The sequence below is a fragment of the Hyposmocoma kahamanoa genome, unplaced genomic scaffold (genome assembly GCF_003589595.1).
Source record: "Hyposmocoma kahamanoa isolate Upper Pololo Valley unplaced genomic scaffold, ASM358959v1 78, whole genome shotgun sequence".
NCBI classification, from domain to species: Eukaryota; Metazoa; Arthropoda; class Insecta; order Lepidoptera; family Cosmopterigidae; genus Hyposmocoma; species Hyposmocoma kahamanoa.
The window spans coordinates 11,691,346-11,716,035 of record NW_020653945.1 but is presented as its reverse complement, the minus strand read 5'-3'; the positions used below and the strand labels follow the sequence as shown (position 1 = coordinate 11,716,035).

Genomic DNA, 24,690 nt, shown 5'->3' with positions numbered 1-24,690 from the left:
AACTAGTGGAGAAATTTCACAAAAAATAATTGAATATCAATTCAATAAAAATTTAATTAATATGGTTTATTTACTAAGGCAGTAATGTGTCTTGAATTACAAGCTAGATATTCCAAGGATATGCATGTAGCGCTTAGCTTCCACATATATATGGCGAACGGCTATGGAGTGAAATTGCCTGCCTTTAGACTTGTTCAAGGCAAAGTCTATATAGGCATTATTTAGGTGTGCATGCTCCATCGTCGACCTCAACATCATTTCCATCATGTGAAATGAAGGATGAATACGCACTTACTTTTTTAATAAAAAAAATAATGCACAAACGACAAGTACATAATTCATCTTATCAGAGTGCCCATACCATGCGTTTACAGTGACTCTCGCTAGCGACAGAGTAAAATATTTGTATACAAAATATTACTTCCTCTCGTAATCGCTAGGGGCGCTGTATAATTTGCCATACAAAATTGTGAAGAAATTTACGCGGTCGCTAGCGACAACTGTCACAGTAAACTCATGGTAGAGGCACAGATACCATACCAGTTGGAATTTGTGTCCGAAAGACAGCCACTCCTTCTCGATGAGCACTTCGAAGCCGCGCAGCGTGCGGTAATAAGGGTCGAGCATCAGCATGCTGAGCGCTGTCAGCTGTGCTGTGCGGTCCCAGCCGTCAGAACAGTGCACTAACACGGACGTCTTGTGGTTCTCGACCTAATAACAAATAACTACTGTAGGTACTACTGTGTATATCCTTCACTCTTCAATACATTTTGTAATCAAAAGTGGAGGATAATGGGAGGATGAACGAACTGTGCATGCAGCGGAAATGCGTATGTGGAGATGAATGTGTGGAGTGACGAGAAAGGATAGAAGGAATGAGCAAATCAGGGGAAGTTTGAAAGTGGTGCCAGTGACGGAAAAGATGAGGAGTAATAGATTAGCGTGGTATGGACATGTCATGCGGAGTGAAGAATGTCATGTGACGAGAAGAGTGCTAGGTATGAATGTTGAGGGATATAAGGGGAAAGAAAGACCAAGAAAAGATGAATGGATTGTGTGAAAGATGACGTGGATAAGAAAGGTGTGAGTATGGAAATGACGGCTGATATGGGAGAGTGGAAGAAAAATACAGGTTGTGCCGACCCCACCTAGCGTGGGATAAGTACAGTAAGAAGAGTACTGTCTATATCCAAATGGCGAGAAATAATCTAACTTTAAATGCCTTCGTGGCCGAACGGTTACCATCCTGGACTGCTCAGAGGTCCCGGGTTCGATTCCCGGGCCGGGAGAAATATTAGTATGGCCTATATTTATTTCTCTCGTGACTTTGGGTGTAATGAGTGGTTGTCTACCTATGTGTGTGTCCATGGCACCCGCGATACAAGGTTTCCCTAGCGCGGGGCTAAGAGTGTGTGCGTTATTATCATTATCATTATCTTGTAATATATCAATTCGCACCACTGGAGCATATTCAAAGAATTTATTAAGGAGACGCGGTTACAGACTGAGATTTATAAAACCGGACTTAGACTTTGACTAAGCAAGAATGGTGAGCTAAGCAAGTTTTTCGTATTTACAAAACGAACTTTGCCAAAGTTTAGGCAAGAAATTACTAAGTAAACTATTTAGTTTACTTCGTAATTTTAATGTTTCATTTAAATTCTTGCTTAAACTTCAACAAAATTCATATCGAGTTCTGAGGATTTTGCGATTGTTACACATAGGAAACGAAAACCACCAACGTTTCGGGCCCTTTATAGGTCTCATGGTCAACCGTGACCATGGGACCTATAAAGGGCCCAAAACGTTAATTTCTTTGAATAAATAAATGTACGCGACTTAAATCCGCACAAATAGCTTCCATTTCCAATGTTCAACAAAGTTAGTTTTGTAAATAGGAAAATCTTGCTAAGCTCGCCGTTTTTGCTTAGTCGAAGTCAAAGTTCTTTGTATCTGAACCTTACAATACGAATATTAATTTTATAGTACACAAAAACTTTCTACATAAGTTTTGTTTATAGTGCCCCTCCCTATCAACCTCTTGGTTATGTGGGAAGGGCACTATGACCCTGTGCGTGCGTGCGTGCGTGCGTGCGTGCGTGCGTGCGTGCGTGCGTGCGTGCGTGCGAGCGAGCGAGCACAGGAACCATCTTAGTCAGGTTCTAACCCCGGATTAGCACGTTTGCACGTACTTCATCCGGGTCTCTGTAAGACTAATGCCTTACAGACTACTAACAAAGGACAATTAACAACAGCGGGTGAATATCAACTATCTTGGATGGTTTTGTATGTTTCAAAATTAAATGTTGCTACAATTAATACTTCAGTGGCTGAACGGTTACCATGCCGGACTGCCATGCAGAGGTCCCAGGTTCGATTCCCGGACCCGGAGAAATAAATATTTCATCTGGCCTACATTTATTTCTCTCGTGAGTTTGAGCGTAATTTGTGATTGTTTATATGCGTGTCCATGGTACCCGCGACACAGAGTTTCCCTGGTGCGGGTCTATGTTGAGTGTGTGCGTTGTTATTATTATTATTAATATAATTACCTTGTCGACTATCCGCACCGCCCCTGCTAATATACATTTTATGTGTTTCAACCAGCAGCTAGCTTCGATACCACTAAACCATCTGAAACAGATGGACGAAGTATCCAATTTCAGGGGTAAAATTATAAAAGTGTTTAATTATTAATAGGAAAAGTAGCTATAAATAAAATATAAAATAGTTATAAAACTCAAAATCCATTTACGGCAATTTTGCAGAACAGGTATATCGCTTTCTTTCTTCTTCTTAAACTGTCTGGGTTTTTAATACATTATATTCTTCAATATATATACATTATATTTCACGCCACTTCACAGACGATCTGCCAGAAGTGGACGAAGACGAAATCGGGAGGGCTCTTAAACAGCTTAATAATGGGAAGGCTCCCGGCGAAGACGGAATAACCTCTGAGCTTCTCAGGGCAGGAGGTGATCCAGTGTCAGAAAGCTCAAGGAGCTATTCAGCGCCGTCATATCCAATGGGACTACCCTGGAGGCGTGGAGCAGAAGCGTGGTGGCTTTGTTTTTCAAGAAAGGAGACAAAACCATCTTGAAGAACTACAGACCTATCGCGCTCCTGAGCCACGTTTATAAACTATTTTCGAGAGTCCTCACAAATCGTCTCGCCGGAAAATTTGACGCTTTCCAGCCACCGGAACAGGCAGGGTTTCGAAAAAGCAATAGCACCGTGGACCACATACACACTGTTCGGCAGATTATACAGAAGTCCGAAGAGTATAATCAGCGACATCAATGTCAATAGCCAAATTGACATTGATGCGCAATCCGGTCCAGTCAGGTGTCTTGAAGACGTCACCAGGGCGTTTGAGAACAGTTTCGAAGAGATAACATCTCCCTGTCTCATGCCTCTGTGCAACTGGATGGGATTCCAGAAACGCCCAGGTTTCGATGGAGTCGAAGGCTTTCTCGTAGTCCACAAATGCTAGACACAGTCGCTGATTATACTCTTCGGCTTTGCCGACGACATCGTTATAATGGCAGAATCGCTGCAGTATCTGCAGAATATGCTGAACAGCCTTAACGCTGCTTCATTATCGGTCATCGATCATAACTGCCTCCGTGGTCGAACGGTTACCATGCCGGACTGCCACGCAGAGGTCCCAGGTTCGATTCCCAGGCCGGGAGAAATATTTGTATGACCCACATTTATTTCTCTCGTGAGTTTGGGTGTAATTTGTGGTTGTCTATGTGTGTGCCCATGGCACCCGCGACACAGGGTTTCCCTAGTGCGGGGCTATGTTGAGTGTGTGCGTTATTATTATTATTATTATTATCGGATGAATTTGGACAAGACTAAGGTCTTGTTCAATGAGTTCGACATCCCGGAGCCGATCTCGATTAATGGCGAAACGCTCGAAGTTGTCCGAGAATATGTCTACCACGGGCAAACCCTACAACTAGGCAGAGACAACTTCGAGCGTGAAATAGCAAGGAGAGTGCTGCTGGGTTGGGCAGGATTTGGTAAACTGCGTCATGTCTTCTCGTCATCACTCCCGCAGTGTCTGAAAACCAGGGTTTTCAACCAATGCGTCCTACCGATCATGACTTACGGAGCTGAGACGTGGAACATTTCAGTGAAACTGGCTCACAGACTAAACGTCGCTCAGCGACCTATGGAAATGTCCATGCTGGGTATCTCGTTAAGGGACAAAGTCCGGAACGAAGTTATATAAAGCTAAAGTTGTGGACACGGGCTGGCCACATCTGTCGCAGAACCGATGAGCGATGGAGTAGACGGGTTCGCGAGTGGAGACCAAGTCTCGGCAAACGTAACGTAAGACGTCCCTCTGCAAGATGGACCGACGATCTGAAGAAGGTCGCGGGAAGTGGTTGGATGCGGAAAACGGGTGATCGGGCACTATGGCGTACACTTGGGGAGGTTTATGTCCAGCAGTGGACTGTAATAGGCTGATTGGTTGATTGATTGATTGATTCTTCAATATTGCCGATTTTGTTTTGTACGTAATAAACAATGACGAAGAAAAAGTTTTTGATAATTTCTTAAATGAGTTTTTTTCCCCCCAGGGAAGTAAAAATGAACAAAGAGAAATAAAAATGAAAATTAGTAAAAACAAAAAATCTCCTGGATACGACCTTATTTCTGGTGAAATTCTACATAATCTGCTTCGAAAAGCAGTAGTAAAACTGGCTACACTAATAAATGCCGCCTTTAGATTAGAATACGTTCCTGAACTATGGAAAGTTGCAGAATAATGATCCCGAAACCAGGTAAACCGCCTCGTGATGTCATGTCTTACAGGCCTATCTCATTATTACCCATGATGTCAAAATTATTTGAAAAGCTTCTACTCAAGAGACTGAAACCAATTCTATGTGAAAATAAACTTATACCAGGTCACCAATTTGGTTTTAGAGAAAGTCACTCTACTATTGATCAAGTACACAGAATAACCAATACCATAGAACAGGCAATGGAAGAAAAGAAAATTTGCTCTGCTAAAATACCCTCTGCTATTTAAGCAGTAGGTATTTCAAAATTACACAAGAAGACTCATATTCAGAGCTAAAAGAAATAAAAGCTGGTATGCCACAAAGAAGTGTCTTGGGCCCAACTCTTTACCTTTTTTATACAAACGATATACCCCAATCAATTGACAATACCATTGCTACTTTTGCGGATGACACAGCAATTATGGCTGTAGGATACAACCACAAGGAAGCAGTCGAGTAAAGTTCAAAAAGCCATTAACCAATTCCATGGGTGGACCAAGAAGTGGCGAATAAAGCTAAATGAAACTAAATCAGTGCACATTGACTTCAGTTACAAAAAAATTGACTACTGTCCATTATACATTGGAAACAAAAAGGTACCCTACGCAAATACCGCCAAATATCTCGGTATCTCTCTCGGGGTCTCGGTATGACCCTCGACGTGAAGCTACGCTAGAAAGCTCCCATCAAGAAGAAAAAAGTAGACATACGTTTAACGAAAATGTATTGGTTATTTGGCAAATGCTCTTCACCATCTGGGTGCAATAAAATATTACTGTATAAACAGATCCTTATGCCAGTGTGGACCCATAGTATCCAGCTCTGGGGCTGTGCCGCTAAAAGCAACATACAAACAATATAACGCTTCCTAAATAAAATTCTGAGGACAATTGTGGGTGCGACTTGGTATATACATAATGAGGATCTGCATCGTGATTTGGATATAAAGCCTGGAAATAAAGTGATAATAAGGTACGCCGAAGCTCACGAACATAGACTTCATCACGCAGCGTGAACATAGGAAGCTATACAGCTTTTAGACAATACAAATATAGTGCGTAGACTTCAAAGAACTACTTTTGAGTTAGTGTAGTTAATTATAGTGAATAAAATAAATATTAGTGCCAGTGCTAACTAGAATACGAACACACAAACAAAGTGTCTTCCCCTTAACTAATATTAAAAGATATTTTATCGATGGACAATTTCTTTATACATATAAGTTACTTTTATTGTAGGAAATTATGTTAAATTAAAATTGCTTATTAGTCTTGTAAAATGGCTAGATTGTAATTAGTTATAAGGATTTGTTTTGCTTTATAACAAATAAAAAATAATAATAAAAGACCAATGAAAAAAAAGAGGATCAAATATTATTTTTGAATACCAAATATTGATTTAGTATGCTTAAACATAATACAAGTGTTTACCTTGAATACTACAGATAAATTGTAAATGAACTGCAGAGCAACTAATAAAGATAATTTATGAAAGATAACATATATACGAAAGATAAAAAAATATCGTTGGTTTAAAAAAGTGTACATCAAATAATATTAATATATAAAAAAGACCTAATAAACATATTTGATCGAAGACTTAATAAAAGAAGCTATGACTAAACAGGTGCAGAAGCGTCTCATCCTTTTCGTCGACATTATGTTTATTCAAACTACAGCATATCTGTATAGTTGTATTCGGAAGCTATTTCTACCCAAGTGTTTGGTGCTACATAGGCGTTATCATAGTTTTCGTACACCTGTTGCGCTTCTTGCAAAGTTTCTCGTAACACAAGCATATAAAAAATGCTTTTGACTATACTGTGAATTTAAGATTTCAATTTATTAGCAATAAATATGTAACTGTTTGAGTAATATTTTGTTAGTAACTCGAGGTGGGCCCTATCGTGTTTTCTGAAGTTTATAACAAGAGAGAATAATCGTAGAGAAATATGTTCCCAAATATGTACATTACATAATATATATAACATTGCATATCGTAACCTTACCTAGTCTGATCAATCTGTGGGAAGCAAAGCTCTTTCAACTTGCGGAGACTTTCTCTCATTACGTGAATGTTGTGAATATCCAGAAATACTAGTTCGGCGTTCTGATACGCATCTTCTGACTCATAACTGCAACAATAGAATTAATTTTTATTATTCATTATACTCATGTAAGGGACATGATCCGAAATTATGTTATGAGACACCTCCAATGAACACTACGCCATCTTTATTTTTTGGTCGTCTTCTGTTATTTTTGTAAACAGCCATATTTATTTGCCTTAGTAAATAAATATGGCGGTTTAATATAAATATAATCTTATCCCTCCCTGAATTCTGTGAAAAAAAGAAACAAGAACAAAAAAAACGAATTTTGTAAAAAAAAAGAAAAAAACCAAATAAAAACAGAACAGGTCCAAAAATTAAGTTGGCTTAGTGTTCATTGGAGGTATCGATTGTAATGTTTTTAGACAGTTACACAATTTATACGAAACTCAGTGGTTTTAAATTTATAATGACAGTAAAAAACCATTAATTAAAAATAAACTACCATTGCCGGCTGTTTAAAGTTATACGATTCATTAACTCGCCGATGTTGTCATTATGCTAAGGGAAAATCGTTACTTATTCAAACGTACCCTCCTCCTTTAGCCATATTAGCGATGGCATTGGCGCTAGGCCTAGCATCCATGATGAATAATTTATGAGCCTGCGCATTTGCGTCCATTATCAGCTGAATGTACCGCTCGTCTTGCCGACTGCGTTGCCGACTCACCTGCAATTGCATCGTAACAAGTTTTACCAAGGGAGCGTCCAGCCTCCACGAATGACCAGCGGACGGATTGGTCATAAAGATAGACTCACTAGACTGACAGAAATTCAAAATTAGTCTGAATTTCATAAATACGACAAAATATGACGAGGGTTGTCGTAACTAAACTTCTGACGAGAGAAGACGACTCCTCCTGGACGTCTTACATTTGCACAGAAAAACCGTATATGTAATGTAACCTGACTGAGAACAAACAAATTAACATTACCTATTGAGACGGCAATGAGCTAGGTTTTTAAGAAATTGGTTGACAAGTCGTATAGATAGTGTACTTTTGTAGGTGTTGTATGGACTTTGTAGTATTTATTTATAGTGTCAACTAACACCAACTAAAGGCTGGCTGCATCTCGTAATAGTTGCCTGGGAGCTGGGATGTATCCACGCAAGCACGGGTATCCGTCCTCGGGATCGGAACGTCGCCACTGATCGCAATAGTTCGTCGTCTGCCGCTGCCGGCACGGCCCACACAGACGGATAACTGTCGCACACTTCATATTTGTCGTTTATGCGAGTAGTTATACGCCACATATCGTTGTTGTTTATTCCCTGCAAAAGAAATTTTGCTATGATAACAGATTATGTCAGATACATATCATTCCAGAAAGATGTTGTCAATTGTCTACAACAGAGCATAATAAAATAGTCATTTTTCATATTATTTCTGATTAATAATCTCTCACAGTTCTCCGAAAGTCACATTGCTATGCTATGCTTCAAAGAAACATTTTTTTTTTTGTATTTCATAATATATTCACCATTCTTTTCAACTCAGCAATAGGCTCGTACACATGCCATCCATCTTCAGGAAAGCTTTCTGTATAACTAAAAGCAAACAATGGTTGTCTATGTGAGAGAGGGAATGCCAGTTGCTGGAGTTTCTCAAATATTCCACGTCTTGAGTGGTTCTCTTGCTTATGAGCAAAGCGTAAGTTTCGCATGTCCTGGAAGAGACAACAATAAAGGCTATTAAAAAGAAAATTATGTGGCACCACTGGCACTATAGTGTATATTTATTCCACTCTTTGAGTTTACCCAAAAATAAAGCATCAATCCCCAAATTTTCAAGAAAAGTTCATAATATTTTTAAATGTTTATTTAAAATATTTTTTATTCTTCAGAATTTGTTTAACAAAAAATTGTTAACAATTGCAGCCACTTACCTTACAAAACACTTCAATTCCGTAAGAATTTTCTCCTTTAGATGATGCCCCTCCCACTTTTTCTATGCGAGAAACCTATATGTAAACAAATTTATGTTTCAGATTATAAGGATTTCAAATAAAAAAATATTTGTTATAATTATTAATACAAAGATCGAACACTCAGAAAAAATTCCTTCGATCCGGTCGGATTCGAACCGACGTCTTCTTGCATACCGTGCCAGACGCTATACCAACTAAGCCACGGAACGAACCAACGGACCTCACGAATTTTTCTATGTGCTTGCGTCGTGTCTTTGTACTTGGTCTTTCAACGACTTTTTAGTCGTAGCGCCATCTATGAGAAATCTTTAACAGATTTATCACCCAGTTAGTACCTTTACAGCTACCAGTCCTGGCGAGAGAAGTCGCTATTCACTGTATTAATTAAATTTTTATTGAATTGATATTCAATTATCGACGCAAGAACATAGAAAGATTCGTGAGGTCCGTTGGTTCGTTCCGTGGCTAAGTTGGTATAGCGTCTGGCACGGTATGCAAGAAGACGTCGGTTCGAATCCAACCGGATCGAAGGAATTTTTTCTGAGTGTTCGATCTTTGAATTAATAATTATAACAAACTAGTGGAGTAATATCACAAAAAATAATTGAAAATCAATTCAATAAAAATTTAATTAATACAGTGAATAGCGACATCTCTCGCCAGGACTGGTAGCTGTAAAGGTACTAACTGAGTGATAAACCTGTTAAAGATTTCTCATAGATGGCGCTACGACTAAAAAGTCGTTGAAAGACCAAGTACAAAGACACGACGCAAGCACATAGAAAAATTCGTGAGGTCCGTTGGTTCGTTCCGTGGCTTAGTTGGTATAGCGTCTGGCACGGTATGCAAGAAGACGTCGGTTCGAATCTGACCGGATCGAAGGAATTTTTTCTGAGTGTTCGATCTTTGTATTAATAATTATAACAAACTAGTGGAGTAATTTCACAAAAAATAATTGAATATTAATTCAATAAAAATTTAATTAAAAACATATTTGTATATTTTTTTATCAGTATAACACGTACAACACCAAGGGGCACACTCAAAGTTCCCTGGAGTGTGGCAGCATCAGTGGGTCTGAAGTGCAATTGATAGTTTGTGACCTTCAATACTCCTCGTGATGGTCCACTATAGGGGCATAGGTAGGTTACATCTCGAGCCAATTCCTTTACCTTCTCTCCTTCTAATAGTTGTATGTCACCTAGTACATGAGGCTGAAAAATAATTAAAATAAAATAAAAAAATAAAATTCCTTTATTTTCAGTTTAATAATTAATCCTTTTAGTGACAGAAATGCTTAAAATTATGTTAGTAACACAATTGGAAATGTAGCAAAATAACAATTTTATTATATACGCGTGGAAGTTAACCGGCTGAAATAGCCAAGTCCATTTTATTTGCCATCATCTTTAGGATTCTATTGTCGCTTCCCCATATTCGCCGTACAAAAGACATGGTTTTCTTTTGCATAATTGCGTGGAAGTCATCCCTGTGTGCATTGGCAAACATCGGGGAAGTTTCAAGACAAGCTTCGTGAACCTGACTCATAGACCACACATGGAAAAATGACAATATGCTTTGAATAGTGTTAGTTTAACATTGGACTCTACAATAAGTTAACCTATGTGCCAGCATGTTCTCACGAACTGAACGCCCTGCGCTCCGCCTCGTTATCCTCATTATCGATGTGCCCAAGATACTTAAACTGTGAACACGTTCTATAGCCATTATGTTTAGCAACCCTTGAATCATTCAACTCGCTTTTAGTTACATTATACTTTAAATCATGCTCCACAGCAAAAGTTTCACATACCCTTAAAACTTTCCTAAGATCTACAACAGACGGGCTAAGCAGTACCACGTCATCAGCGTAACTTATGCTATTGACTGTGACATCATCTATACGACGGCCTATATGTATACTGCTGAGCTCCTACATCAGCTAGTTCATATAAATGTTATAAAGCCTACACAAGGTCAATCCTCCTTGTATAACACTACAATTTGATACGTATTCATCAAAATGTACATTTGCCCATTTTATGGTGTTTTTGGATTAGTGTACAGTCAACAGCACTTCAAGCTACACATTTTTATTCGAATGTCACCTCCAATGCAATGGAACAAGATCCATCAAAGTGTAGCTTGATGTGTTGCCATCTGTACGAAAACTGAAAAATATTTATGACTTCCAGAGAAACCTCTTCATTGAACCTAACTTAGTCCAAAGTTTGTTATATGACACTAGGTCAAACGCTTTTGACAAAATCTAAGAAACACGCAACATAGGAGATTTCCTCTTTACATAATAATCAACAGTGTTTGACGGTCAAAATATTAAGGTTGGCTTTTGATTTTAGAATCAAAACAAACTAAATGTGAAGTCCTATAAATATAAGTGAAGATTTCAACTTATATAAAAAACTGTTCAGTAGAAATAGGCTAGATTAAAATATACTCACTACAATATATTCATTAACAGGCAACAACATGTATTTATATAGACACCTACTGAGTTAAAGAAATAAATTAGCCATTCCTGCTAATAATAGTACATAGAAAATAATGCTGGAGTTGAAATCAGACACTAAGTATATAAGTAAAATATACAAGCCTTTGAAAGTTCTGTGCATCGCTGAATACTATTGACGAACACACATATGTGAATAGTTCTATGACTGCTCATAATGAAAGGTTCACAATGTAGCTTGAACTCAAGATAAGGTGCCACTAATGATGCCTATGAGCAAACTAACCATTCCCCTTGCTTTAAAATGCGTACAGGATGTACCATAGCAGTTAACGAAGACAATATGAATTAATTAAAACGTTTTAGGTAAGACACTTACGGAATCTTGGCCGTGTTTAGAATTCAATGAACTTGATTTAGAGTCAGAATCCAATGAATCAGAACTTGCATTTTTTGACAGCGAGAAATTTGAATGCAATAATTCTGAACTGTTGTGTTTGTCCATAACTAATACCAAAATGTCGCTTTTGGTTAATTATTTTATATTTTATTTATTTATTTCCTTCTGTAAAAGAATTAAAAGTAGCAAGTTAGATTCTGCTGACTGTCAAAAAAGTTTACCAATCCTAATAGTAATAGACAACTTATGACCTGCAGAAAGAGATGGAATGCGGCAGTCCCTTACATGTTAAAAAGAGAAAAGTAACCGTGTTCTTTTAATTTACTGTACTACTAAATTTGTTTGGTTAATAGGCTAGTATGCACGACGTCAACAGTGCACCAAAAAATATCGTAGACGGAGAAAACTATAGACAGCGAGTAAGCGTGGGAATACACGTCCGATTTCGTGTTTGATGGTCGACTATCGGATCGGATTCAACGTCCGATAGGCGTCCGATTCTTTAGTCAGACTTTTTCTGAACTAACTGAAGTGTTGCCAATTTATGGCGAATTCCTCAAAAGCAGGGAATTTCAACTCAACAACTCGTTTGGGGATTTTGTTTGGATTACGCTATGTGGGGAAAATATATATACCCTCATATTCTAGAATTTTATCATATTTTTGTTACATTGATGATCGCTGATAAAAACACTATTTATTTGTTTGTTTATGAACGATATTGATATTTTTTTCAACATAGCACATGCGCTGCTTATATAGCAACGTTTATATAGAATTATTAGCAAACCGCTTATATGTATAAAATTATCCATTAGGATTAGAATCATTTTATCTTGTATAGTAAAATTACTACTATTATCAGTCACCGACAAGATCCTGGCTCTTAAATAGGATGATGATGATCAGTCGGTGGGTGTTGAGCGCGCGACCCTTCCATGCGTTTTGACCGGTCCCCAGTGTGAAAAAAGAATACAGCTATTGCCGAACAAAGCCGAGCAGTAGGTATTTTAAAAGACTATCCACATACATCAGGGCCGTGCCCGGGAGGTGGACGGGGCGTGCTAATTTGTATGAACTGCGGGCCCGCCTTGGCGCCGACCCGGACACGGACATGTGTGAACGAGTTCATACAAAATATACGCAACGATGTTTTTTTGAGCCCCTGTCGGAGCACGGCCCGTCGACGTCCAGGGGTGGATAGACCTTATTACCAGAACGTGCCACTCGTCAAGCTTGTTGAGTTTATTTTCTAATTATAGCATAACGTATATGTATTGGTGGGCTCATATTGACTTTCTTAATTATTTGATATATTTTTAAGCGTAATAATTATAATATAATAAAAACTGAGAATTAATAAATATTATTACATGTGGGAAACCTTTGACCTTTGCTCTCCCCAAATATATAAACTTGATATTTGGGGATTTTGAATAATTTGCATCAGCAAAACTGCAAATCGGAGGGAAGAATCGGACGTGTATTTCGTCTCCCCGCAAAAGTATAGAGAGCGCGCCTTCAGACAATCGGACCGGTAATAAAATCGGATGCTATTTCCGACTCGGATGTGACGTCACGTCCGATCCGGGTATCGGATCGGACGTCTTGAGTGTTCATACAATTATATGGTATTAGCGCCTTCCGGTAGTCGGATCAGACTATCGGATGGAAAAATCTGACGTGTATTCCACACTAGGCGTGCCGATGAAAAGGACAGAAAACAAAGTAATTCTGAAATTTAGTGTTACCAGGATGTGAAGCACTTTTCCTCATAACTTCTGTAAAAATATATTAGTTAGTTATAAGTACACAAAAAAGTTTTTTTTTGTGTACTTAAATTTTTTTTTACTATTCTTTAGGTAGATAAAGGAAGATTGCTTAGCCTATCGCTGTAGGGGACATTAAATCAAGGTATCTGAATTTTAGAGTTCGTAGTTTTCGTTAAATATTTTTAACTTTTACAAAGGCCAGGCTTTAAAATAGAAAAAAAAACATGAAAGTCGAAATAGTATTTTATTATTGCTCTTGAAACCGTACTAATTTAGAATGTACATTTCGTATTCTTTGCTGTGGTGCAAAATTGTCTTTAGTGGTGAATGCATGTTTCAAAGTAATGCATTGCAATTACTTTAATCAAAAGGCTTCTATGATTATCTATTATAGGCTGAGAATAAAAATGATCGGTAACGAAAATTTTACTACGGCATGCTTTGAAACATGAAAACGCCAATTTAGGTATTACATTTTTTTCAATATAAAATGACAAAACTAGTGCGAACGATGTCGACATATTTTTTCAAGCAGTTTCCATACTGTCACGTCTTTATCGGGATAAATAAGGCCTCCTTTATATCTCTTTTCAATAATTCCCTTATAATTATAGGTGACGAGAGCGACAAGGCAATCCTCACATTTAAGATTTTTTCTTAACTTTTTGACAATAAAACCACCTATATACGTGATAATAACTTCATTAGCGTAAATAGTTAAGTCTTGTGGGGTCAGCTAAATAGTCATGGTCGTTGTCAATCACGTCATCAGATGTAGAAGAATCTTGTGCCTCAAATTCGGACAGTTTCGTACACAAATTTAGTTTAGATTCATGTCGAACATCGCTAAAGGTCAAAATGTTTATATCTTCAAGGGGTACACAATTTCAAGTCGTAAGGTGTATAAGGCGTTTGTAGGCGCTCTCGACCTCAATGGCCGTAGGATTATTATTGAAACCACTTTTCACTCGTATAGAATAAAAAACACACTCTAAATGTTCCTGGCTTAATTTATACATCGGCACAAATCTCATGTCCTCGACGCTATATAATTTTGGTAAATAGTTCTCAAACTTTTAATATATAAAAACCTACCTAGCACTCTTCTCGTCACATGACATTCTTCACTCCGCATGACATGTCTGTACTACGCTAACCTATTACTCCTCATCTTTTCCGTCACTGGCGCCACTTTCAAACTTCCCCTGATATACTCATTCCTTATCCTTTCTCGTCATTCCACACATCCATGTCAACATTCGCATTGATACATACACAGTTCGTTCATCCTCCCTTTTCATTGCTCGACATTCTGATCCATACAACATGACAGGTCTAATCACGGTCTTGTAAATTTTCCCCTTCAGCTTAAGGGGCATTCGCCGATCGCAAATAGTGCCTGTGACCTGTCGCCATTTCATCCACCCTGCCCTTATTCTGTTCTTAAAGTCGCGGTATATCTAGCCGTCGTTCAGTATTAACGAACCGAGGTAAATAAAATCGAAGCAGACTGGTAGGGATACACCATCTAAGGCAATATTGGTAAAACTGAAGGCACCGCCAAAGTCGAGGAAAAGCTGTTCGATTATTGACCGGCTAATCCTCAACTCGACACTCTCCAGTCTTACCTGTCATTTTGCCAGTCTGCTCTGGACCTCAAGTGCGTCCTCCCCGACAAGTACAATGTCGCCGGCGAACATCGTGCACCAGGGTGCCTCCTCCTGTATGTCCGATGTTAGAGCATCCATAATCAGGATAACCAGATAGGGGCTTAAAGCCGATCCGTAGTGCAAGCCCACAGCCACATTGAATTTATCGGTAACGCCGGCTTCAGACCAGACTCTACTACACATAGCACGGACAAGTTGCAGGTATTTCCCAGGCACTGTCTTCTCTTTCAACACCCACCACAGAACCTCACGGGGTACTCTTCGTACGCCTTCTCCAGGTCTCCAGGTCAACGAACACCATGTGCAAGTTCTTGTGCACACGTCTAAATTTTTTGCACAATTGGCGAAATGCGACTATGGCATCCATCGTCCCAGTACCAGGCATAAATCCGAATTGGTTCCGGGTTATTTCACTCTCTCCTCTCATTCGTCTCGCAAACACTTTTTCCCGAACTCTCATACTATGCGACATGAGCTTTATTCCCCGATAGTTGTTAAAGTCATGTACATCACCCTTGTTTTTAAAAACGGGCACCAGCAAACTGTTGCACCATTCATCCGGAATCACCTCTTCTTGTAACAACTTATTGAAGAATAAGGTCTGTCACTTCCACCTATCCGCTTTTAAAAACTTCCATACTTCATCTGTTATACCATCTGGCCCTACAGCTTTCCTATTTTTCATATTATTCACCGCTTCTTTTACTTCATGCATACTTGTCTTTATTCTTTATTCTCATTTATTTGCATACCATAACATAATGTACATTCAATTATGGATCCTGAATAGGGCACAGCAAATAGTAAAAGAGCGGACTAGTCCTAATTATTACATTTACTTAATATGTAATTAATTAATTTTTTTTTTTGTGACTCGGCAAAATGACTGCACAGCGCCTGATGGAAAGTGCGAATACAGTCCAGAGAGGAAAGTAACGGATGGAAAACACAAATATCTTCACTCCGTCACTGTCATTTTGCCGGTCTGGCCAAATGCTTCTTCACACTACGTTTGAAGGACCCGATGTTATAGAGGGGAGGGAATACATGCGCCGGGAGTTGGTTCCACAATTTGATGGTTCGGCATAAAAACGAATTGCCAAACTTTTTAGTGCGGGACGGTATTGAACTGACCGTCCAACTGTGGCAACGCAGTCCGGCACGGGTGGTCCGCTGATGGAAAGGAGAGGAAGGGATAAGGTTGAATAACTCTTCAGAGCACTCACCGTGGTACAAGCGATAGAATACGCTTAGAGACGCTATATCTCTGCGAAGCTGTAACGACTCCGCATGCTCAGTTACATGAGGATCGTTGACAGCACGGAAGGCGTAGCGCTGCAGTCCATCTAGGGCATCGAGCAAGTACTTGGCAGAGCCGTCCCAAAGGTGCGAACAGTACTCCATGCTGCTTCGGACCTGAGCTTTATACAACAGGTATCGAAGCTCTGGAGTAAAAAATCGGTGCACCTTGTTCAGGATGCCAAGCTTGCGCGACGCGGTACAGATGACGCTCTCGATATACTCTTTGTTGCTCATGTCCTTCCGGATGCTCATCCCCAGTAGGCTGAGCTTGTCCTGCAGCGTCAGCATTGTACGCTGAAGATAGGGAAGTGGAAGGAATGGGGGATTTTTTGGAGCTGAACGCGCATACCTAGATTTTCTCGGCGTTGAACTCAACCAAGTTTCGGGAGCCCCACGACGATTTATGTTCCAAAACATGGTTGAGCTCAGCGACAAGTTTTTCCCGGTTTCTCTCAGGGTCCTCCCGGCTGCTTGACGATTGCTTGTAATAGCAACCGTGCACTGTGCTATCATCTGCAAAGCAATGGATGTTGCCTAAAGGCAACAAGTCATTGATATGCAGAAGGAACAGCGTGGGCGACAGCCCGGAGCCCTGTGGCACCCCAGCATTAACTGTCACGAGCCGCGAAGTGCCTCCGTCAACAAGGACACGCAATCTTCGCTCGTGCAGAAAGCCGGAGATCCACTCACAAAGGCGGCCGGGAAGACCACATGCCGGAAGCTTGGAGAGGAGACCACGGTGCCAGATCCGATCAAAGGCCTTAGCAATATCCAGACTTATCGCTAAGGTTTCGACCTGTATGTCGATAGAACGTCACCCGTTGATCGGTTCGGCCGAAACCCGTACTGTCGATCATTAAGAATGGAGTGACGTTCCAGGTGCCGGATTATCTGGATATTTAGAATCCGCTCCATCGCTTTGCAGAGCACTGAAACGACAGCTATTGGGCGATAGTTTGTCGGATCAGACCGATCTCCTTTCTTGGGGATAGGTTGCACGTTGGCCTCCATCCAAGCTAGGGGCACATTACCAGATTGGTATGAGAGACGGTATAAGCGCGTCAGTACGGGAGACAACTCCGCCGCACACCTTTTAAGGACGATAGGAGGTATCCCATCCGGACCATAGGCCTTCCGCACGTCAAGAGTCTGCAATTCCTTGCGGACATCACATTGTCTGATAACTATATCAGGCATTGTGACTCCGCAGTGGGGAATTGACGGCGGTTGCGCATCTTGGTCGTGAATGCGCGAGTTAGCCCCAAAAAGGTCGGCCAACAAATTGGCTTTCTCTTGGGGGCCATAGGCCAAAAATCCATTGGGATACCTCAAAGGCAGCAGCGACGAACGACAAAAATTGGACTGCACGGCTTTGGCCAGGCTCCAGTAGGCACGGCTACCGGTGGGATGGGCTACCAGCTTCTGGCCAATCCGTGAAACGCGCTAGGCATCCGCTCTTATGTAAGCCCTCCTGCAAAACTTGGTTGCTTTATTATAATCTGCTTTAAGGGACGCAAGGTTGGGATCCTTTGTTACACGACCCTTGATCCAACCACGATATGCAGCCTGTTTCTTACTAACAGCGTCCATGCATTCGCGATTGAACCAAGGGCGTCCTCTGCGATTGGCGATGACACTGGAAGACGGTATGTAGTAATCCATAGCCGTTCCAATCTCATCGACAACAGCATCGGCAGCTGCTGAGGCATCCTTTCCCGCAAAGCAGTGCTGCAACCAAGGGATGGACGCAAAGTAGTCGCGCATACCACCCCAATCCGCCGACGAGTAGTGCCAAATGCGACGAGTGACCTCCTTCAGCTTAGTTGGAGGCATTTGGGAAACCTTACACCCAACCAAACAGTGATCAGAACTTCCCAGGGGGGCGCTGACTGATACTGTATAGTAGGTAGGTTGACTCGCGAGCAGAAGGTCAAGCAAAGAGGGTGCATGATCCGATATGTCTGGAACCCGGGTGGGCTGGGTTACCAGTTGGGTCAAGTCATGCGTGAGAGCGAAAGCGTGAGCAGTTCTTCCTGCATGGTCAGTCTTGTTAATTAAATATCTATCAACAGTTTTATACAATTTAATGTTTTATAATATGTACTTTTTCTATTGTAACTAAAAACTAAATTTAAACATGTATATCGAGTTCTTAGGTTTTCGCGATTGTTACACATAGGAAATGAAACTATTTTTCCGGATTTAAATCGCGTATATTTGTTTTTTCAAACAAACCGACGTTTCGGGCCCTTTACAGGTCCCATGGTCTCGGTTGACTGAGGTGGTACAGTCTTCAACTAGTTATGTCTAATATTAATGCAAACCACCCTATTTTTTCACTATAGTTACAATAGTTATTAATTAAATACCTTATTTTTAATTTTACAAAGAAAACATTCCAATTTACGCTGCATTAAGTTTTACAAATTATTTTATTGAAAGAATTTTTATTAAGTTTAATTTATTATTAATTATTAATAGAAATTAGAATAAACTAAAACATATTAATTAGTACTGCAGTCTTATGTCTGTTTGGGATTTTTCACTACAGGAAATACTGGATCCCAAACTGGTGGTACGGAGAAACCATCTTCCCTGTTGAAATTAGGATGTTTTTTAATTTCAATGGCCTCTCGCAGCATCCTGGGTAGATAACGGACTTCTTTTGCAAGGACCTGGGGTTTGTCAAACTTCATTGAATGTGTAGGTTTATCCATGACATGCTCGCAGACTGCAGACTTGTTTACGCGACGGTGTTTGACATCAGCTATATGTTCTTTGACGCGGGTACAAATACTTCGCTTTGTTTGTCCAATATAAGAGAGACCGCACTCACAGTCAAGCTTGTAAACTCCTGCATCCTGTACGGGGATGTTACATTTCACGGGTCTCAGGAACTGAATAATCTTCCTCAGGGGCTTGAAATAGGTCTTGATAGATTCACGCCTGAGGACTCTTCCGATCTTGTCTGTAACACCTCTCACGTAAGGTAAGATGGCAGGTCTTCGCTCGACTGTTGGTGGTTTCACACGGGGTCTGCGGCATTGGCGTGGAATCCTCAACTTATTCGCATGTAGGACTTGCTTTATATGCTGAAGTTCCCCCGCCATATGATTACTGTCGCAGACACCATATGCTCTCTGAAACAAAGATTTGCCCACGGTAGCTAACCGGCTAGGATGGTGATGGGAATTACCATTGAGGTACCTATCTGTATGGGTTTTCTTTCGAAATACAGTATGGCCTAAGGTGTTATTAGGATTTCTTTTAATTAAAACAGCTAAGAAAGCTAAAGTACCACAATTCTCTTGTTCCATAGTAAATTGGATCTTAGTACTAAAAGAATTAAGATGGTCCAAGAAAGAAGGTATGCTATCTTTAGGTAATATTGAGAAAGTATCATCAACGTACCGTTTGAAAATCTTCGGCCTAGCTGGGGCCGTGGGTAAAACTCGCTCCTCGAAGTCTTCCATGAAAATATCGGCAACAACGGGAGATAGCGGCGAGCCCATCGCTATACCGTCAATTTGCAGGTAGAATTCATTATTCCACAATAGATAACCACCTCAGTCAACCGTGACCATGGGACCTGGAAAGGGCCCGAAACGTCGGTTTGTTTGAAAAAACAAATATACGCGATTTAAATCCGGAAAAATAGTTTCATTTCCTATGTTAAACATGTATGTTTACAACTAGTTAACAAAACTCAGGTACCAAGAATTTCATCTTCTAAAAAATCTTTTACATTATAATAGCTTTTATTTATTAGTAATTTCTTTAAGTTTAAAAAAAATATTTGTTGTTTGGCTCATTCTATAAATTCTCCGGAAGTTTGTTATATATTTTTATTGACATGGTGTACGGACTAGAGAAAAGCATATTCAATCTAGAATATGGTATTACCAATCTTTTTCTATTTTGAAGTGCATATTTAGTCGGGATGCCGTTACGATTTTGATATGTCTTCATGGTTTCGCACAAATTTACAATTTTCTAGTATACAGATACAAGGGAGAGTCAGGATTTTATGTTTGATAAAATAGAGTTTAAACTATCTGTTTGGGCTATATTTGTGAGAATTCTAACTAATTTTGTATAGTAACTTTTGTATAGTGAAAATACTAGGCGTACCTATCCGTGCTATTGCCCCATAGAATTATGGCATAGTTTAACCAAGCGTATGCGTAGACATAATAGGCAGATAAAGCAGTTTTAAAGTCTGTTGTTTTTTTTAATTCCCTTAGAGCATATACAAATTTAGACAATTTAGCTTTCAGTTTTTCTACATGTTTTTTCCAATTTAAATGTTTATCTATGCCAACTCCTAATAATGTACAAACATCAACTGGTGTTATTTATGTATCCTGGTATTTTATGGCAATATCTAGAGGAAGCTTTTGATGTGGGTGAAAGCTTATAATTTTAGTTTTTGAGTTCGAGGTTGTGGTTATTAAGCCAGTTGGTCGTAGTTTCAAACAGAGATGTAAGGTTTTCTTCTAGATTTATACTATTAGTACACGAAATGAGGATTGAATATCATCAGCAAATAATACACAAGTTTCATCTATATTTTTTGGGAGTTCGTTTACATATATATTAAAAATAAAATACAACCAATTACACTACCTTGAGGAATTGATGCATTAGTGGTTTTACTGGTGGAATCATTGACTTACAATTATATGGACGTCGGGTCCGCGCTAAAAAGTGTCCGAACTTATAGGGCGTTAAAATCGTATACAGAGCGTCATTCACGCTTTAGTCTTCGTTTGTTCGACTGACAGCGAAGCAAGAAAAATTAGACAGTACTGCGATGACATTACAATTTAAATTCAATGTTTTAGCTTTTTCATATTACTTTACATGTCACTACGTTTAAATAGGTTGACTTGGGACATTTTTTTCGTGGTTTTTGTATTAGACCCGTCGTCCATTTATTTGTAAGTCAATGGTTGGAATGTATAATTTTAATTTCACCTGAAATAATGTCATAATGTTCGATTTCTACCACTTGTTCCCTATCTCTAAGTTACGATGTAAGCCATTTATGTCTTATTCCGCGGACCCCAATCCCTTATAACTTATTAAGCAATGTGTTAAATTGAACTCTATCATACTTAGACAAATCTAATAAAATTCCTACTGCATACTTCTTTTCATTAATTATATTTAAAACTGCTTGGATGTATTTATAGATAGCTGTAGTAGTGGAAAGATTTTTACGAAAACCATATTGCGATTTATTAAGTATATTATATTTTTCACAAAATGAATAAATGCGATCAGTCATTGCTTTTTCAAATATTTTTGATATTGTCGGTAATAAAGCTAAGAGACGATAATTACATGGATTATGTTGTTCATCTTTTTTATGAATTGGCTTTAATACAGCTAGCTGTCTTTAAAACGTGGAAAAACACCTTCTTTAAACGACTGGTTAATTAGGATAGTAAGAGGTAAGGTCAGTTCATCCGCACATCTCTTAATCAAAATGGGATGGGAGTTCATGTATACCGTGACTTAATTTATTTTTCAAATTTTTTAATAATTTATTAGTTTCGCAGTGTTCTACTGGATATAAAAAGATACTGATTTCACTTTGTTGCATTGCATTGTTGCAACAGGGCGGCCATATGGTAACGAATTATTGAGTTTTTGTTCTCCAATTGATTTAAAAATAATTATTAAATAAATTCGCATTTTGATGGGCATCTAATAAATCAACACCGTTTTGTTTTAGCTTTATATTTTGTTTTTCTTTTCTTTGTTTCTTGTTAGTGGTTTCGTTTATTATTTGCCACATAGTTTTTATTTTGTTACTTGAATTACGTATTTTTTTTAAATATAATTTTGTTTTTTTGCAGTTGCTACTACATTTTTTAGAATCTTTTCATATTTTTTATAGTAAATGTTTTAAGTACTAGGTATTTTGATTTTAAAGTTATTATTTTAAATAATCGTTTGTTATTGCAAGAACGTTTATTCCAGTAGTTAGCCAACATTTTTACTTGTCCTTCTTAGTCTGATTTTCTTTCTTGGAATGCACTTATTTAAGTTATCTTGTAATATATTATTGAAAGCAGTGTAATTCTCGTTTATATTTTTATTTGGTTTAATGATGAAATTTATTTATATTATTTTTACTATAAATTCTTTTATAAGTATACCAATTCATTTGCGTTATTTGGGAAGGTATAAACATTTGTAAAATTGTTGCCATGTGGTCGGAGAAACCTAGATCTTCCACTGAAGTATATAAACCATTATGTTTAAAGCTTGTAAATATTAGATCTAAGCAAGATGATGAAGTTTCAGTTAAGTCAGTAGGTTGTTTTATGTGTTGAGTGAAGTTATGTTCAAGAAAGAGGTTGAGAAACTCAGATGTTTTCGAGTTACTTTGATTGAAATTTATATTTAAATCTCCCCCTAGAATAATGTTTTGTGTCGAGTAATTATTATTTATATATTTTAATGTATCTTGCATTTGTTTATGAAAAATGGCCTCTTTTCTTCTATTCCAATATGTAACAACTAGTATAATATTTTGTTTACGTAAATACGTAGCACATATTTCCAATATGTATTCAATTGACTTATTTGAAATATCTTTTAAATCTATGAATTCAAATTGTTCTTTTAGCAATATACAAAAGCCGCCGCCTCTTCGGGATTTTCTGCAATAGGTTGATGCAATTTTGTATCCTGCAATATTTATTAGATCCACCTTGCTATCACTCAACCATGATTCTGATATACATAATGTCTCTAAATCATGTTGTTTGCTAAATATGCTTTGAAAATTCTAGTATAGTATATTAATTTGAGATGATTTTTTAGTTTCGAAATGTATTGTTGAATTCTTGTTTATTTGAATTGTATTTGTCGTAGTTAGTATTTTCAGGGATTTTTTTACCCAATTCGTATTTATATTCTTTTCCATCTATTATTATTTTATTGTTGCGTATAACTGCATGTTTTCATTGGTCCTTGCGTTTCTCAAAATTTCTGTGTTTTCTTTCTATTCTTTCGGCCATTTTCATCAAGGTATTCAGATATGCAACGTTTTGTAAAATGTACTTTGTCATGCTTTTAAATAAAAGCTCAACTATCAAAGGCCGCCGATTTCCCCTTTTTCCAATCTTGAATATATTCCGTTAGATCAACGTTATATAACTCTTTAAAGACGTTTATAATTCTGTAATTTCTGTTGTATTCATCCTCATCATATGCCTCATGCAATCCACATAGTACGAATTTCTTTTGCTTATCATATTGATGGTTATTTTCATAAGCTTCAATTGTGGGTTGTTTGATTGCTAGCTCCTTTATCTCGTTTCCAAATTTTTTTTTCTCTTTTTCTAATTTTTGAATTTTTTTATCCATTTCTTCAACTGAGGTTAATATTCTTTCCTGCTGTGATTTTAAACCAGTGGATTCTTGTATGAAATCTTGCTTAAATTTTTGAAGGGTAAGAGAGATTTTATCTTCAATAGTGGTAGAAATCAATGTTACAATAGAGTTTTTCATTGTATTCAATTTTTGGTCCAGTGGCGAGCTTAATTGTTCCAAATTTACAGATTCTAAATTACTATTATTTTGCGTATCACCAAATACTGTATCATCTGTCTCATACAAATCAAAACCAGTTGGCTGTTGAGTTCGCCTTGGACTATTTATTTTTTTTGGTTACATCTTTTTTCTGAGTTTCTCTTGCTCTTTTTGTGATGCTCAGGCATTCAGGACACTTCCATGTAGAATTGTAGCGCTGCGCGTTTGCTGTGTAGTATTATTTAGTGATATTGAGGCATAAATAGTAATATACTCCTTTACATGTCTAACATTTTATGCGCTCCGCTATGTTAACATGCCTTTTACATGCCATACAATTCATTTTTATACTTCTGATGGTGCTCTCTTGTATGGAGTAGAAGTATTAAATCTATTTTATCCCTCTCGTATGAAATAGTAGTATTCTATTCTTATTTTATTTTGTGACAGTTTTCAAGGAGTTGCACTTCTTAACTATAGATGTCGTTGGTAATTTATGAAACTATTTTAGCGGGACTTTTTAGGTTACCTTTTCATTAATTTTTTTATTCTGTTGTACTAGTACTCACAGCTTTAATGCTTTTAAAACCATTTCGTGCTGTATAAACTCACTTTAGACGTATCTTCACGGGAACTTCACTCTTTGCTTTAAAAATGACACAGATTGCTTAACAAAATATTTTACAT

At 38.2% G+C, this 24,690-nt stretch overlaps 1 protein-coding gene across 2 annotated transcripts in view; it reads right to left on the bottom strand.

The window, feature by feature from the left end:
- LOC113232770 (myotubularin-related protein 2) overlaps window positions 1-24,690 on the bottom strand; it is a 38,553-nt gene that overhangs the window by 10,940 nt on the left and 2,923 nt on the right. Inside the window, exons 1-9 of one of the 2 annotated variants that reach the window (XM_026467553.1) lie at window positions 11,691-11,863; window positions 9,867-10,055; window positions 8,800-8,874; window positions 8,395-8,580; window positions 7,964-8,185; window positions 7,446-7,582; window positions 6,811-6,936; window positions 2,553-2,634; window positions 541-711 (exon numbers count right to left, since the gene is read on the bottom strand). In XM_026467553.1, coding sequence (XP_026323338.1) covers window positions 541-711; window positions 2,553-2,634; window positions 6,811-6,936; window positions 7,446-7,582; window positions 7,964-8,185; window positions 8,395-8,580; window positions 8,800-8,874; window positions 9,867-10,055; window positions 11,691-11,816 — 1,314 coding nt within the window. In that variant the 5' untranslated portion in view covers window positions 11,817-11,863. Of the gene's footprint in view, window positions 1-540; window positions 712-2,552; window positions 2,635-6,810; window positions 6,937-7,445; window positions 7,583-7,963; window positions 8,186-8,394; window positions 8,581-8,799; window positions 8,875-9,866; window positions 10,056-11,690; window positions 11,864-24,690 lie in introns of those variants that run through there. The other variant, XM_026467554.1, reaches the window with a different exon arrangement.